Consider the following 15,815-nt stretch of genomic DNA (forward strand, 5'->3'; position numbering starts at 1 on the left):
ATTCAGCATAAAATAAATGCAGATAAAAGTAAAAAAAAGAAAAAGAAAAAAAACACAAGGAAATATCTCAAGCTGCTCTCAGAACACGGTTAGCCACCCATTGACTTGAGCATTTCCTCTATTACTGGGAGTTTAACTTTTAATTGTCTGGTGGCCACACTGCTTGAAGAGACTTTCTTGACTTTTGTATGATTTTCCACTCATCGTTGTTCTTCAGCCAGTTAAGCAGAATCACTTGATTATAGGGTGAGTGTTGTCAGGATAGATTAACAAGAGTCTGCTTATAAATTCATAGCTCTGACACATAATAGATGAGGAGATACTGTAAATAATATCTAAGGAAAGTATTAAATGAAGATATGAATTTATAATCAGAATGACTTTCATAGCACTTAACTGCAGCTCATCTCTCATTCAAACATCTGTATCCATGACAACATAACAATTTACCAGTCAAGTTCAATTTCCATTCATCATACTAAGAACATTCTTCCTCATATATTCAAGAAATTCTGGCCATGTGATAGCAACAAACTATATGGTTATTCTAATTTAAAAGTTAAGTAAGTTTAGTTAACCACATGGTTTACCAACAATAATTTACATAGTAAGAGAGCTGAATCATTTGGAAATAAAAACAGAGATGATTTCATGGAGAAAGAAAAAGAATCACACAATTGTGCATGAAATTAGGCGCAGGTAGAAGCACTGGGAGGAAGGAACTGCAAGATATGTACAGGAGACAAAAATGAGCAAGCTGGATGTGAGAGTCATAGGGTGATGGAAAGAAAGATGCACATTGTTAATTAAGACAGTCAGTCAGTTTGGGTTTTAGGCAGAATAAATAACAGTCTTGTTCTGATATATGAGAACTGATCTGGGGCAGCATTTTTCTGTAGATGTCTTCATCTACTTTGTCTTCAAAGATATTTCTAAATATTTTACTTGGGGAAAAAACCATCTATTCCAGTTTAAGTCCCCATTTTGGGAACATAACATAATAAAGCATTTGAAATAAAATTTTTCCATCCTATTTTTAACCTTCCTATTTGTCAATCATAAATTGGGTTGTGTACTGCATCATAAGAACTTTTAGGAGAACAGTAAGATCAATTATTATTTTTTCTTTTTTTATTTATTAGTTCAAGTTAGGGAACGAGCTTGTTTCACATGTAAGTCCCTTCTCCCTATCCCTCCTCTCACCCCATCCCACCTCTCCCACCCCCAAACTACCCCCCCACCCCATCCACCCACCACTCCCCAGGCAGGGTAGGGCCCTCAACAGGGGCTCTGCAGTGTCCACCAAATCTTCCTGTGCTGGGCCTGGGCCCTTCAAGATCAATTATTATTATACTAAATAATAATGAAAATAATTGTTCTAATTTCCCCCTTGACTCTTACTTAAAATAAGACTCTGCATTGATTTTTATGATATGAAAGATGCCTTATGTTCTGCCTTTTAGGGCCATACAAGTTACATAAATAATACTTTCTCGAACAGGATCACATGAAAGTTGAAGTCTATTGTCTTCTCCGATATGACAAGATTCGTCTAAACTTTGCATCTGATAAAGTTAACTCATGCTAACTGGTCTGAAGACTTCTTATAAGATGGCATTCACTGGAACAGACACAACTAAGAAAGTTGCTTGGGGAAATTGTGCTCTTCCAAAGTTTTCCATGAAATATTAGCCTTCTTATTATCTACCAGAGGTTGGAGAAACTATAATACTGAGCTAATTACAAACAAAACAGTGTCTGGAAGGGTAATTAGGAAATGTCTACAGTTATTTCTACCTGATTTGGAAGGATGTTACAAATGTGAGCACATAGAAAGAATTACTGAAGGAACAGCTGCTAATTTTTATTTTTTCCCACATCTGTAGTCTCAAGAGTATATCAAGACACAGACAGTGCTTTTGCAGTTAATCTCAAGTTGCCACTTAATAGTGACTTAATAAAATTGAAATTGCTTTAATTCATGTCAATACATTCATATATATTTCCTTTGTGACTTATAAATGAATGTAATAAATTTAAGAATTTTAATATTCAAAAATTTTATGAACACATTATATTAGTTAGTTGACATTTCTGTTTTATGGGGGACTAATATACATTCCTCATGATTTTTAGACTACTGCCCTTTCAAATTCAAAAATTGTTTAAATATAAATTTCCATGGCTATTGTCTAAATCCATGGCTAAGAAATGCAGTAAATTCTCAAGATAACCTATGTTATAAGAAATGTAGACTCAAACAAATATACTGTCTATTATGTTTTCTGTGATTGATGACAACATTTAAGTGTGGTAAAACTCTGAAGAAACGATACCATGGGGCAGAAGAAAATCATAAGTAGAAAATACTCTATTGCCACCACTACTAAATCAGAGACAACCTAAACACCAATGTTTGATTTACTTAAATAATTAACAAAAATTTATTGCAAGAGATATAGTTCACTGAATTTACAGATTCAAGTTACATGATACAAAACAAATAGGGTCATCAGCTTTGTCTAAAGGTTAAATAAGTGCAAATACACAAAGATTAGAAAAACAAGGAGCATACTTTACAACATAAATTACAGTACTATAAATATATTTTATGTACATTATGCATACTTTAAGACATCATTTAATATACAGCATATATTGTATTGATTCTCAAACTATTCAGTGCTTTAATAATATTATATATCAGAAATTTTAATAATTTATTAGCATCATTACACTTACAGTAAATGATTTGAAATCAATCAGGCCAGCTTTGGCCAGTTTATTCTGTCAGTTAAATAGCCAATTATGAACATAGATAAACACCTACTCATATTTGTATATATATATATTTATATATATGTTCTTTCCCTTTATGGTGGTGACTAGAAGAGGGGCTGCAGAGGAATGACAGTTGGATGTGTTGAAAGCAATGAAGGAAAAAGTGCATGGGGTAGAGGTGGGAAAGCCAAGTGGGTGGGGTGAAGAACTGATGCAGGGATGATTGGCATCTGAGGAGAAGCAACCAAAGTTGGCTGACTGCCAGGACAAAGCCTAGGTCCTACAGTTCCTACCGAGATCTGAGGTATAGATGTTCTGGCGAGAGCTGGGACTTGGGGAAGAAGCTGTTGGTGTGGCTGAAGCACTTTGAAGGTTCCTGCGGCTGCAGCTGCGGCTGCGGCTGCAGCAGCTGCAGCATGATGCTGTAAAACAGTGTGATGGATAGTGGTAACAGAGGTAGAACAAAAGGGCCGCTGCAAAGGCAAAGGCTGCACAGCAGTGCTAGGAGGAGGCAGGGGAGCAGGAGGAAAGGTGAATTTGACCTTGTTGGCCAGCACATTTGGCTGAATAATGTGCTGGTAGACCTCGCATGGTAGATGTTTTAACTTGTCATGGTTTTCTAGTGGAATCAATAATGTTTGCTCTGGTAAAGCTAATGGAGCCAGGATTTGCTCTGTTGTTACAAAGGTGTGCCCACTGACATGTGCTTCCTTGAACTGTATTGGTGGTTGTGTGCTAAGGATTCCAGAATTGTAACAGAGCCATTCTGTTGATGTCTCCTTCATCTTTCCCTGGGGAATAGTCTCAGCCAGTTCATAACGACAAATGTATGATTTAGTCTGTGAATTTCTGAAGTTCCTTTCAGTATTAGGCACCTTGAAAGGAATATGCTTTTCATTGCTGTTTGTAGTCTCGTTTCTTAGATTGTGCTCAAGCAAGTTATTGTCATTTGAGTCATTTGACGGGGTCCTTGCTACATGCACAGATGTAGTAAGATCATTGGAAGTCGATGATTCATTAGATGGAGTAGTTTGCGCTGTTGAATGCTCAACTTTGCTACTGCTTTCAGAAGGAAGTGGGTTGTAAGGATGTAACATAATTTTGTTTTCTGCTTGCTCTGTTTGCTCTGAGTTATTTTCAATACTTATATTTTCTTGTGGTTTTATTTCCTCTTTTTTGTCTTCCTTTACTAAGCCACCCAGAGGACTCAAAGAAGAACTGCTCTTTATGGAATAATCTGAATTGTCCTTGCTTTTCAAAGTTCTACCCCCAATGTGGAATCTACTTCTTTTTCTTCTTCGTTTCTTCTTTGGCTTGCAGGGAGTGACTGAAGCACTTGATGGCTTCAAATATTCTTCTGCTAAGTAATTCTGCTGATCTAAACTTTCACCTGACGAGTAAGAACATGAGTGTTGTCTGCGTTTCCGATGGAATCCTTCTGCTTCACTCATGAGAGAATTGTAACCTCTTTTCATAGGCTGATTCTGACTGTGGCCTGTCGTATCACTTTGAGGAACTAAGCATCTGTCATCCCCTTGATAGCTTGATGTTCTGGCTTTCCAACAGCAGTAAGTTCTGGAATATGTTAAATTTTGTTTCCCAGGATGTTTCATGGGTAGATTTGCTTGTCCATTTACATCTATTGTGTCTTTTCCTTCACAGTTTTGAGAACTTATAGCATCATTGTTAGATTCAGTATTCCATGTTGTATTCATTTCTTCATTTTCACTTAAATTCATAGATGCTGCATTGGGTCTTTCATCAGGTAGCTGATGTACATCTGACCATTGCTCTGGACTCATTTGCTGCCTTTCAGAAACTGGTTCCTGTGGACCCTTCCTTGTCTCATCAGTGTACCACCTATCCATTTCTGCTTTGCAGTAACTCTCAGGTTCTTTGGTTGTCTCCCCATGATAATGATGACATAACTTTCTTCTTTTTTTCTTCCTTCTACTTTTATGGAACCAGTGTTCACGAGTCTCCTTCAACCTGATTTTGTTGTATTTCTCATTTAGACTATCTTGTTTAATTTGATTTCTAGTAAAATTGTATTTGTTTGTTTTTCTTTTCATACAGGAATTACCTTTATACCTTTCACCCACATTGTCATTTTGTTCTAAATCATAACTATTAGACAGAATGTGAGCAGCCTGAAGAGCAGTAACTTTAGTGTGATCATTTTTATTACTGCTAATTTCATCATCTGTGACACCTTCAGTTGGTACATTGTTGCAATCAGCATCTGGCCTCTTGCAGAAGTCCTCCTTCTGTTGAGAATTAAGGTCTTTTAAGGTCAGATTATTTTTATTTTGATTGTTGTTTAATTTAGTTGACTTGAAGTCAAAACAGAGCGGATTACAGCTATAAGATATTGATGGCTCTGTAGTTGTATAAATAAGCATTTCTGATGGCCATTGAAGCACTGTAGATCCCAGTTTATTAAGTACAGGTACAAATGGATCACGTTGTCTTTTACACAAATCTGGTCTTTTTTGCAGCCTTATGTTTTCCTCTGCAGTATTTGAAGGTGCCAAAGGCTCATGACTAATTTTATTTCCGGTTTCTGTTTTGACCACATCACTAATCTTAGCGTTTTCCTCTGTGGTTGTTTGTGCTGGTGTGTAGTCATTAGGCACAGTGGGATTCTTTCCTATGAAGTCAGGGCTGTTTTTACTCACAGGTACATCCTTATTATCAATAACATCTACCATTGCTATTTGATCTTCAAATGGTGCTGAATTTTGGCACGTATCTGCATCAGAACATACAGGGAGTTGAAGTTGGCAAAGGGAAGTCAGCAATGTATTTTTTTCATTAGCAACTTCTTTCATCTCTTCAATTTGAGCAGTTGTTTTGTCAGTATTCATGACCTCTGGAGGATGAAAGGAGTTAGCTTTGTCTTCAGAACCTAGAAGCTCACATGTTGGTGATGATAGCTGAAGATGACAAGGGCTGGGGACAAATCTTGTTTTCCTGCCGAATTCTTTCTCCACTGAGGACTCATCACTGTATTCAGAGAAGGCTGCAGCTGAAGACTCCAGCTTCACAGAGGCTTTCTTTGGAAATGCAAAGGAAAAGCCAATTCTATGTCTGTGGATACCCTGAGCTTGATCCCCAAGCTGGCAATTATTTGCTGTGCAGTTACTTGCACTTTCCATTTCTGAAGAAACCTTAGTGACATCTTTCCCTTTCTCTTCACTATGAATCAAATCTTGCTGGTTATTAACTGAATCTATAGTCTCTCTTTGGGAAACTTCATTGAGATTTTCTCTCACAGTAACAGTTGTTGACTTGAACATGGGGCCACTTCCAGGAGCACTGTAAAATGGGTAGGAGGGTAAAAGTTAATAGGAGAATTAAATAGAAAGCTATTCAATGACTAATTTCTTAGAGATATAATTACATTTCTTTTGAAAATCCTTTTTAACTTTTATTGGTTAATGTTGTTGTTTGATACTTATAAATGCAGATAATGTATTCTGATTCCTTTCTCTATTCCATGATCTTTAATGCACTTGCTGTCCACATCAAAACTGTGTACCTCACAATAACTCAAGTCCCTCTCACCAGTCGCTGCTTTTTTTTATTTCTTCTCATGCTCTGCTTATTTTAACCACGATGATTTGTGCACCCATTGGATTTGAAGTATTCATAGGACGCTGGTGGGGACAAGAGGCTACACAGAGGAAAGCAGACAGTTCAGCAATGAGTATGGGCATCCTCAAAGTTTTCCTTTCAGTTCATGTCTGACTATTGATGGGCCTATTCTCAAATTCACCAACTGTTATGAATTTGTAATTTCAATGAGTGTTATAAAGTTATTTCATAGGGTACAGTTACTGTTACCATGTTTTAGTATCATTTTGCTGCTGGCCATTGGGGTAACCTGGAGTTATTGTCTAGGAATGCTCTACACAGGTGTAAACAATTTACAGGACATTATTTGCTTCCCAATCAACTTTTTCTACCCCAATGGCCTTTTCATGGAATGCTATAAACTTCTCTACAGTAAAATTATTTCTTATTTAAAAAGTTTTCATTTTATATACCAGTCCAAGTTCACCCTGTCTCTCTTTCTCCTGTCCCCCTCTGCCTAATTACAATAATTTTAACTATTGATCCTATCAAAGAGATACCAAGGAAATAGAAGAAAACAAACAAACAAACAAACAAACAGCACCTTAATAAAGATTTTAGAAAGGCAGAGAATTTGGTTGGATGATTCCCTTTAGCCAAATTTCATCAAGTCTGTTTTTGTGCCAACACTATGCTGTCAGCTAAGCTAGCTAGACAAGAGCTATGGCTCTTTTGAGTTGTTAATTACTTTGAAGTTGTAAGTTATGTTATAATATGTAGTCCCACAGGATAGAATATTATTTATCTAAAATATGAATTACATTCCATCTGTATTTGACAGTATGTCTGTCATAAATAATGGGTTTTGATTTAAAAGAACTATATGGCCTTCATATAATAAAGGAAATCCCTACACCTTACCTTTATATTTTCAATTATCTTAAGAGAAATTCCATTCCTTCCTAACTGTTTATTTTAAAGGAATTTTAAATACCAAATATTATAACAGATCTTTAAAATCACTAACACAATGTCCATCTGGTCACCTGACATTGCTACTTTCTTATACACAAAACTAATTGAGATGTTGTGTGTGTGTATGTGTGTGTGTGTGAGTGTGCACCTGTGTGTGTCTGATGAAAAATATTGTACATTGAATGTTTTAATGAGGGTAAGTAATATAGACATTGTTGGTATATTATAAATACAGATTTCTAAATATCAGAAGCTATGTGTCAAATTCTATTTCTAGATCATTGTATTATACAGTAAGTAGGTCCCATGAGTCTGTGTAGCTTTAACCTGCATCACTTTGCATCCAATGCTACATACAACATTAAACAGATCTCATTACTATAGTTGAACAGCAATTTCTTCAAATATTTCCATGTAGTATTTTTTAAAAAGTCACTCATATTGTTTTACATTTTAAAACTTGAATTCCTAAAAGTGTTTTATTAGTCAAAATATTTCATAATAATATTCCATAAGAAATTAATTCAGCATGAAATCTTTGCTATAGACAGTAACAAGAGAGACTTCATTTGTTAAGAGAAAGAAGGGCACTTTACAAGTGATCTTCTTTTAATAGCATTGCCCTAGCTGAGCTTGTGAGGTCTGAATTATGACTCTGTTCACATCTAACAGCTGCTCACTCTGAGAAGCAGGTCAAAGTTTAAGAGCTGTGAACTTCTAACAGTCCAGCTATAGTTTATTCACAGGGAAACTAATTTTGAGTTGCTTCTGAAGTGTGCAATATCATCCTGACCTCTCTTTTTCAAATTTAAAAGTAATTTCAAAGAAAGGTTCTCCAAATTATCATTTAAAAAATAAAGTATGATCTTCTCAAAAACTCTTTTTGCCAAGAGTCAGGAGATAGTGCTATGCTCTCATCCTCAGTCGAATGGTTTGAATTTCATGAAGAAATGGGACAGCTTTCAATTAAGATGGCTTAGATACAAGCCTCTACTGATGCAAAATTTACTTTTATAGGCCAAGATTACAGTAATTTGTGAGTTTTAGTGAAATGTGCATTAAACAGGTGTTTGAATGAGATTGAAATTACTCTTTACTTCTGCAGAAGGCCATGCAAACATGCATGCCTTTTTCTATATACTGAAATAAATAGATTCGTGCCCTTTATTTCTAACTCCTGCAGCTATGTTTTTAGGTGTATTTTAAGGAGAGTTAACATTTCATTATAGACTCACCACACAGTTTCCTTTCTTAGCTCAGCCAGCTTGTGAAGACGTTGGAGTGCCTTTTCCTGTTTTTTCTCATCCTTCCTGGATTTAGATGCTACATTTCGAGCAAATTCTCTCTGTTTCAGTTCTTTGAGCCTCTATTAAAATATATGGAAATAATTAGTAATATCTAAGTCTAGAGCAACTTTAAAGGTATGTCGTTGCAGGCATTTTTCAATACATTGACTTCATCAAAGGAAAACACCATCAATCAAAATGCATTTCTAACATAAATATTTTCTTCCACATTGGCTTGTAAAGATGCCCAACCATGTAATTACTTTACAGTAAAAGTTGCATCTGAGCTTTAGGTATATTGAAATTGCAGCCCTCCTTCTCTTCTTATTGATTGTTATCTTTTGAGTATGTTTGCTTAACTTAGATGATGCACTGGAGATGTTTTAAAGCCCCTAAGCTTCAAACAAATTCAATACATTAATGGATTTTGGTTATAAAATAAAACCTCTTTTATTTGAATGTCCTCTTACTAGAATTAAATGCCATAAAAACTAAAGCAAATGATTTCTATTGATGTGATATTTTTAAATAGTTCTTCTCAAATATCAGACACTTTCTCCAAATCAAGATCTTATAGAAAATTCTATTTTTTGAAATTATTATGTTGAACACTTTTATTGGTAGTGAAGGAGATTGTTTTCTAAGTTGAATGCTAGAAAAAATGCAAACACACTTGAAGAGTAACAATAAGTATTCACATGTATGAAGTTATTGAAGGACTATCAAAGGGGTTCATTCTTGGTTATTTTAACTCTGTTTACTCAATGAGATAATGCATGGTTATAAAAATGATTGAAATAGCATTCTTCTCAATGGTTTTTGATGTGCTAAAATCATGAAGAGTCATATTTTCAGAGTAGGATTAGAGAACAAGGAATGATATCACTATATTTTTATGATGTTGTTGAATAAAATGTCAACAAATGTTGACATTTGTTGTCAGTGTTGTATACAAAAGGTCCACTCAATAAATATTTATTAAACTTTAGGTAAATTAATTGCATTATCTGAATCAATAATTATACATATACATTTATATATTTCAAAAATATTCACTCTGTTGAACTAGTATTTGTCACAGACTAACTTTTAATTTAATCTATACAAGATCATATAACATCAACACTTGAGGGATGCAAACAGAATCAGGCTCAAGGGGCTTCTGATTATATTTGTTAATGAATTTTACAGGCAGGTATACACATTTATATAACCCTTTATATAATCCTTTATTTCTGCATTTTATTCTTTAGTATTAGTTAAATAACACAAACATTTTTCAGTTTTCCCATTGGTAATAGTCTATTTCTTCAGATGGAGTTCTTGTAGTATTAAATTTAGATTTTAGTTGAACCTTGTAATGAATGTTACATTGTAAAGCTTTGTCACAAAGATTTTGATACCACTGTTTCTATATGACTGACACAGCAACTATAATTACAAGATGCATTAACTTGTTTCTAGTATAAAATCAGAATATAGGCTAATGACAATGTACTGCTCAATTTTAGAAATCAGTAGTCTAGGCCATTTCCAGTTCTTAAAAGTGAAGTATATTTAAGACTCCAACCAGCAAAGAGTAGAATAGAGATTTTTATTACTTTAAGTAAAATCCTTAGTAAAAAGTTAATTTTACATATGTAACAAACTATTATACTAAGTATGCATAATACATAAATGGATGTATAATTAATAGTATACATATCATGAAAGAGGGTGAACTAGTAATTTTAAATCTCATGAAAAAGATAAAAGAACAATGCTTCCAGTGACAGAGGGAGGATGGGTTATGACCAAAATAGGAAATTTTACATTATGTAAGACTAAAAGTTTGTTTACACTGTCACTAACAACTTTTTCAAATTTCAAACAAAACCTTAATAAATATTTTATTCATGCTTCATACACATGTTCACCACCAGATAATTTCATGAGTGTGCAAATTCTGGAGTCAAATTGATCAAGTCCTCCTTTTTTACGGGTTTAGTACTTTCCAAACAGCTACACAGAACATAAATGATTTTTATACTCTTTCAAATCCATATTCAAGTTTGTACTTTATCTATTGTTGAGTAGCAGTTTTCTAAGTTTTTAATTTGACAGCCAATAATGCTATGTTGTAATGTCTAAAAGGAAGGTTGAATCATTTTCATAACCATATGGAACTTCAGTATTTCTCCAGTTATATCTGCTATTTCTCCCTAAAATTCCTTAAGGAAATATTACTTTATTGATTCTTACAATAATACCTATGTTCACAAATTTTCTCTTTTTTTTTGCTTACTTTTGGAAGCAAAGATTGAAGCTAAGAAAATTAGATAGGCTTGTCCAGAATCATTACAAATCAAAATACAATTGAAGAGAAATCAGAATTTCTTAGAATCTTCATATACGATGATGTAACTCTCAATTTTCCTGGTATTGCTATTCAAGCTGTCCATCTTTCAGGACTGACTGAGGTAGCTGTAATGAATTGATTTAAATTTCTGTAGGTGTCCTCTCTTGTGCAAGTGTTATTCTAAGCATATTTTAAATATCTGTGACAAGGGAAAATTAACTTTTTCCTTTCATATTTTTATTGTGGTCAAGAGGGAGAAATACTGGAGCACACAAAAATTTTATTTGCACCTTATAGTAGTTTCTGAAATGCAACTTGATGTGGTTGAAATTAAGGTTTCTAGGGATATGGTTAGTGAATTAACTGTTTTAAATACAGTGATTAGAGAAGGTACTTTTATTTTAAAACTTTGGTTTCAGTACAAATTCAACACCTTAAAATAGCTCACACTTATTAGCTTTTAGTATACATGCCATTTCTTCAGTAAGATTGTTTTCATTTGGAAACATGATTGGGAAAATCTCTTTTAGAGTTCTGCAAATTAATTTATACAATGCATGTTCTTCTAAGTTATAGAACTAGTAAAATAATTCTAGATATTTCCTAGGGGAAAAAAGCATTTTAAGCAGCTAATGTCTTCTAGAACCTTTTCAGAAATTGCCTTATAAGATGACAACTTCTTCAGAGTCAATAATGATGACTCTTCTCAATTTCACTAACATAGAGTCTCATATATTTTAAGATATATGAATCTGCTTTATGAATTTTATCACTGAGAAATAAATCAAAGGTTCCATTGCCAATGAAGTTTATTGTATGAGGTATGACTAATTAGGAATTAATCTTTAGCATTTTCACCATGAGAGTGTTTATTACAATGACAACATCAGAGCAAGGATTTGTAGGAGGTGAGGAAAAAAAAAACCTACAGCTTTATTTCATAAGCAAATAAATAAGACATTCCTTGAAGCAGATAGAATAGGCAGAATACAATCACAGCCAATTACAGGCCTTGTCCATTTGATCACAAATCTGTCTTGTTCATAATCTCTTGGTAGCACCTATGCTCCTGGGCTCTTAGTTAATGGAAAAATGCAAAGAGTGCCAATTTGTAGAAGACACACTGTGGACATGGTGCATGTGATGCAGTTATAATTTCTAAATAGGTCAATGCTGCATTCTGGGAGATTCAAGCTATTTGCTGATGTTTGTAACACTTTCCAGTGGATTAAATATCAAACAATGTGTGGTGAGCAGAAGAAGCCAGGAATATATGCAATCCTGAGTGAATGTGTATTGTCTGATAGGGGCATGACTGTGACAAGGGCTCAAACACCAGAACCCTAAAGAAATTGCAAGGCCTTTCTCCCCCATCCCACTACACGAACCAAGTCCAGAGCAAAACGGCAGAAATGTTCATAGTGAAATGTCACAATTTTCCCTTCTGGTCCATGTGCTGGTATTGATAGTGGTTATAGAAAATGTCTATCATAGCTTTCTTCCCCTGGATGTTCTCAGCCTGAAGATTGCTTCCCTACAGAGATTGATTATCTGCCTTCTTGATTCAGCTGTACTCCACAGACCCTGCCTCCTTGTTTATCTATATGTAACAACTCTCCTTCTTGTTCATCTGTATAGAATAACCCCACCTCCTTATTCAACTCTATATAATAAACACCCTGAGCTTATGCGGTACTGTGGGTTCACCAGCACAGAGTCAAATCCATCCCATCCCCAGATTTTCTGTCCTTGTGTTTTTGTGTTTTATTCATTCCTTCAAATTGCCAGTCAAATCCAAGTCCCTCAGACCATGCAAAGGATACAGGAATGGCAAACACTGTTGTACATTTTGCTTTGGAAACGCAGCTATAAAATTTCTATCTATCTATCTATCTATCTATCTATCTATCTATCTATCTATCTCTATCTATAATCTATCTGTCTATCATATTGCCTCTCTCTATCACACACACACACACACACACACACACACACACACACACTTTGTCCCATGTATGATGTGGGCATTGTTTCTCTCTAGAGAGTGCCAATGAATATAGATTTTTCACACGGAATGAATATTCTAATTTGATGTTCCCGAAGGCTCATTATAAATTGAGGCCAGTGTAAACATACACAATCTTCTGTTCCATTAATAGAATTATATTGAATCGCCACTAACAGAATTGTCAGCAAAAGTCACTGAACTGTAGGACTCTATTTTCCTTCCTTCCTTCCTTCCTTCCTTCCTTCCTTCCTTCCTTCCTTCCTTCCTTCCTTCCTTTTATTTTTAAGGAAGAAAATTTCATTTCCTATACTTTAGCATTGATTCTCTGTAACGACCACCGCTGAATTGTGATTTCAACAGGGTAACCAGCTATATTCTCTGTTGTTAGGGTTTGGCAAAGATCTAGCTCCTAAAATAAGAGAATAAGGAATTAAAAATTTTCAGCCTTAAATTCTATAATTTAACAATAGTGAAAGTCTTGAACTAATTATTTAATTTGAAAATAAAAAGCTAAATTTGAGTTTCCGTTTATTTGTAGTTAAGTAAAATATATTTCTATTTTCTAGATGTGTCCTCCTTTGGTGTTCTTTTTGGATGTATTTCTTCTTAAATGATATTTAAAATTTTCTCCAGCATTTGTCTTCTATGACATGCTTCCAGTAACATCTTTTAGGATAGAACTAGTAAGTATGAAATAAAATATCCATTTAGAGTATTAGTAAAAACAGCTTCAAGTGTTTTCTCTTTTATAAGTAAACCCATTACTTGTTTCCTTCCATACATCAGCAAATAGTTTCATATTTCACTGTTATTGTATTATCCACTGTTACTCTTTCCAAAATTTTGAGCCTTGCATTGAATTTAAGAGAGCTCTTTCCATCAAAAACTGTTTCAGTGGCTTTTTAAAAATCTAAGTATGCTTTTTTATCTTATAGAGTAGTAATAGCCTCAAAGAGAAGTAATAGCATCAAAGAATCAGCGTCTCCATTTCCTAAATCAATTTAGCATTCTTGAAATACACCGTGCAGTGCCGAGTGATCTATTAAAATGTTAGCAAATACATTTTTTTCAGAGATGGTATTCTAGTGGATGTTATCAGACTTCAAGGTGCAATTTCCTTCTAGTCATTATTTAATCAATGGCATTATGCTGAGTGATACTGTAGAAGTCTTTTTTTTTTAAATTTCATTTCCCATTACTACCATGAATGTGTATCACTTGGACTTTTCTCCTGGCAGCTTTTATAGCATCTAATCTCTTAATGGCATATCAGATCTGAACAATATCTTTCCCCAAGGCCTCTCATTCTTTAGATTCTATTAACTCAAGGTTCTCTTTGTGGATAAAACCTCATTTTAATTCTAATATAAAAGTCTTGGCAATCAGTGTGTGTTCTGTCTAAAACTGATTTTTCAACTATTGAGTTCATTTTCTTAAGTGCTGGGTAAGAAGTGTCTCCTGCATTGTAAGTGCTTATGAATGCTTATCAAATTGAATTGGCACAGGATGGCTGTGATTAACTTCCTCTTACAATAGTAGGCTTTGAAAATTTGCTAACAAAAATCTGGATAAGATCTTCAGTAGTAGAGTGAGAGCAATAGAAACTTGATTGTAAGAGACATGGACATGGTTACTTTCAAAAGACACAAGCCACTTGAATGAGTAAAAAATGAAGGATGGTTGATTTATGACTCAACTTTATAAATGTATATTATGCATCTTTTGTCAACAATGTTAAGAATTAAAATATTTCATATTCTTGGATTATAATGTCACTTTTTAAAAAAGAGCATACTAATATTGTAGAGTATAACAAAGTAGTTATATATATTGAAATAGTATAAAAATATACACAATGTACATATCAATGTATATATCTTCATAAGGTAAAAATAATTTTACATTATCAATTGAACAATATTTGGTTATTTTCTTATTACCATTTTTAGTTGTCTAAGAACAGAATCTAAAATTTAAACTTAATCTCAAAGACTGGATTATATAACATTAAGAAGAATTATTTCTCAGCATATGTTCATCCTAATAATTGTAGTAACTACATCATTGAGATATTTACAAGACCTTTGAACACTCAACAGAAATCGGTATGTCTAATAACACTGATTAAATCAACCAGAAATTTCTATAGATATTATTTTTCAAAATGTGGTAAACAATACCATGTGTCTACTCTGCATTCAATTATATACCACCAACACTAAACAGATATGGAAGGGATTTCCCTCTGACACCTAACATCCACTAGGCTTGGCCGGCTACCTGGGCAAAAGAACACTACTCAGGAAAGCCAGTTCACCTTAATAAATGCTGAGGAGATGGGCAGAATAATCACTTTTCCTGAAGAAAACATGCTTTTCCCTCCAAGAAAATCTATTCTCCATGTAGTCACTCATGGAGCTGAACCCCTGCAGCTGTGATAAACTCGTCTGCTTTTCTGAGTCATTCTGAAAAACATTAATTTATCGTTTTTTCTTTGTTTTACCAAATCTCCTTTTTTTCTTCTTTCAGATATCTCTCAAAGCCTGGCCTTGATGTCCTGGGCACTGGAATTTCTCAGTATTTATCAATAAGATTATGTATGCCACTTTCTTTCTCCCATATGCCTACTTACAAAAGACATTATTTTCTTTCTTCCTTGTCTCTATCTTCCTCCTCCAGGAAGCTGCCTAGATTTATAGCTTGTATGCCCTGATGTTTTTTCTTTTAAACTGTAAATAACTGACATCAAGCTTCCTTTTGAGTCCAATTCTTTCATTAAAAGGACTAAACTCTTGTGAAGCTGGTCCCCTCCTAGGCCATTTCCTGGATACCCAGCTGCTTCCCTGTTATG

The 15,815-nt window shown here is 34.3% G+C and overlaps 1 protein-coding gene across 1 annotated transcript in view; it reads right to left on the reverse strand.

The window, feature by feature from the left end:
• Positions 1-2,885: 2,885 nt before the first annotated feature.
• The window catches only part of Znf804a (zinc finger protein 804A), a 217,548-nt gene continuing 204,618 nt past the window's right edge, over positions 2,886-15,815 (reverse strand). The window contains exons 3-4 of the mRNA XM_027420067.2: positions 8,568-8,698; positions 2,886-6,099 (exon numbers count right to left, since the gene is read on the reverse strand). Coding sequence (XP_027275868.2) covers positions 2,886-6,099; positions 8,568-8,698 — 3,345 coding nt within the window. The remainder of the gene's footprint in view (positions 6,100-8,567; positions 8,699-15,815) is intronic.

The sequence above is a fragment of the Cricetulus griseus genome, chromosome 6, assembly GCF_003668045.3.
Source record: "Cricetulus griseus strain 17A/GY chromosome 6, alternate assembly CriGri-PICRH-1.0, whole genome shotgun sequence".
NCBI classification, from domain to species: domain Eukaryota; kingdom Metazoa; phylum Chordata; class Mammalia; order Rodentia; family Cricetidae; genus Cricetulus; species Cricetulus griseus.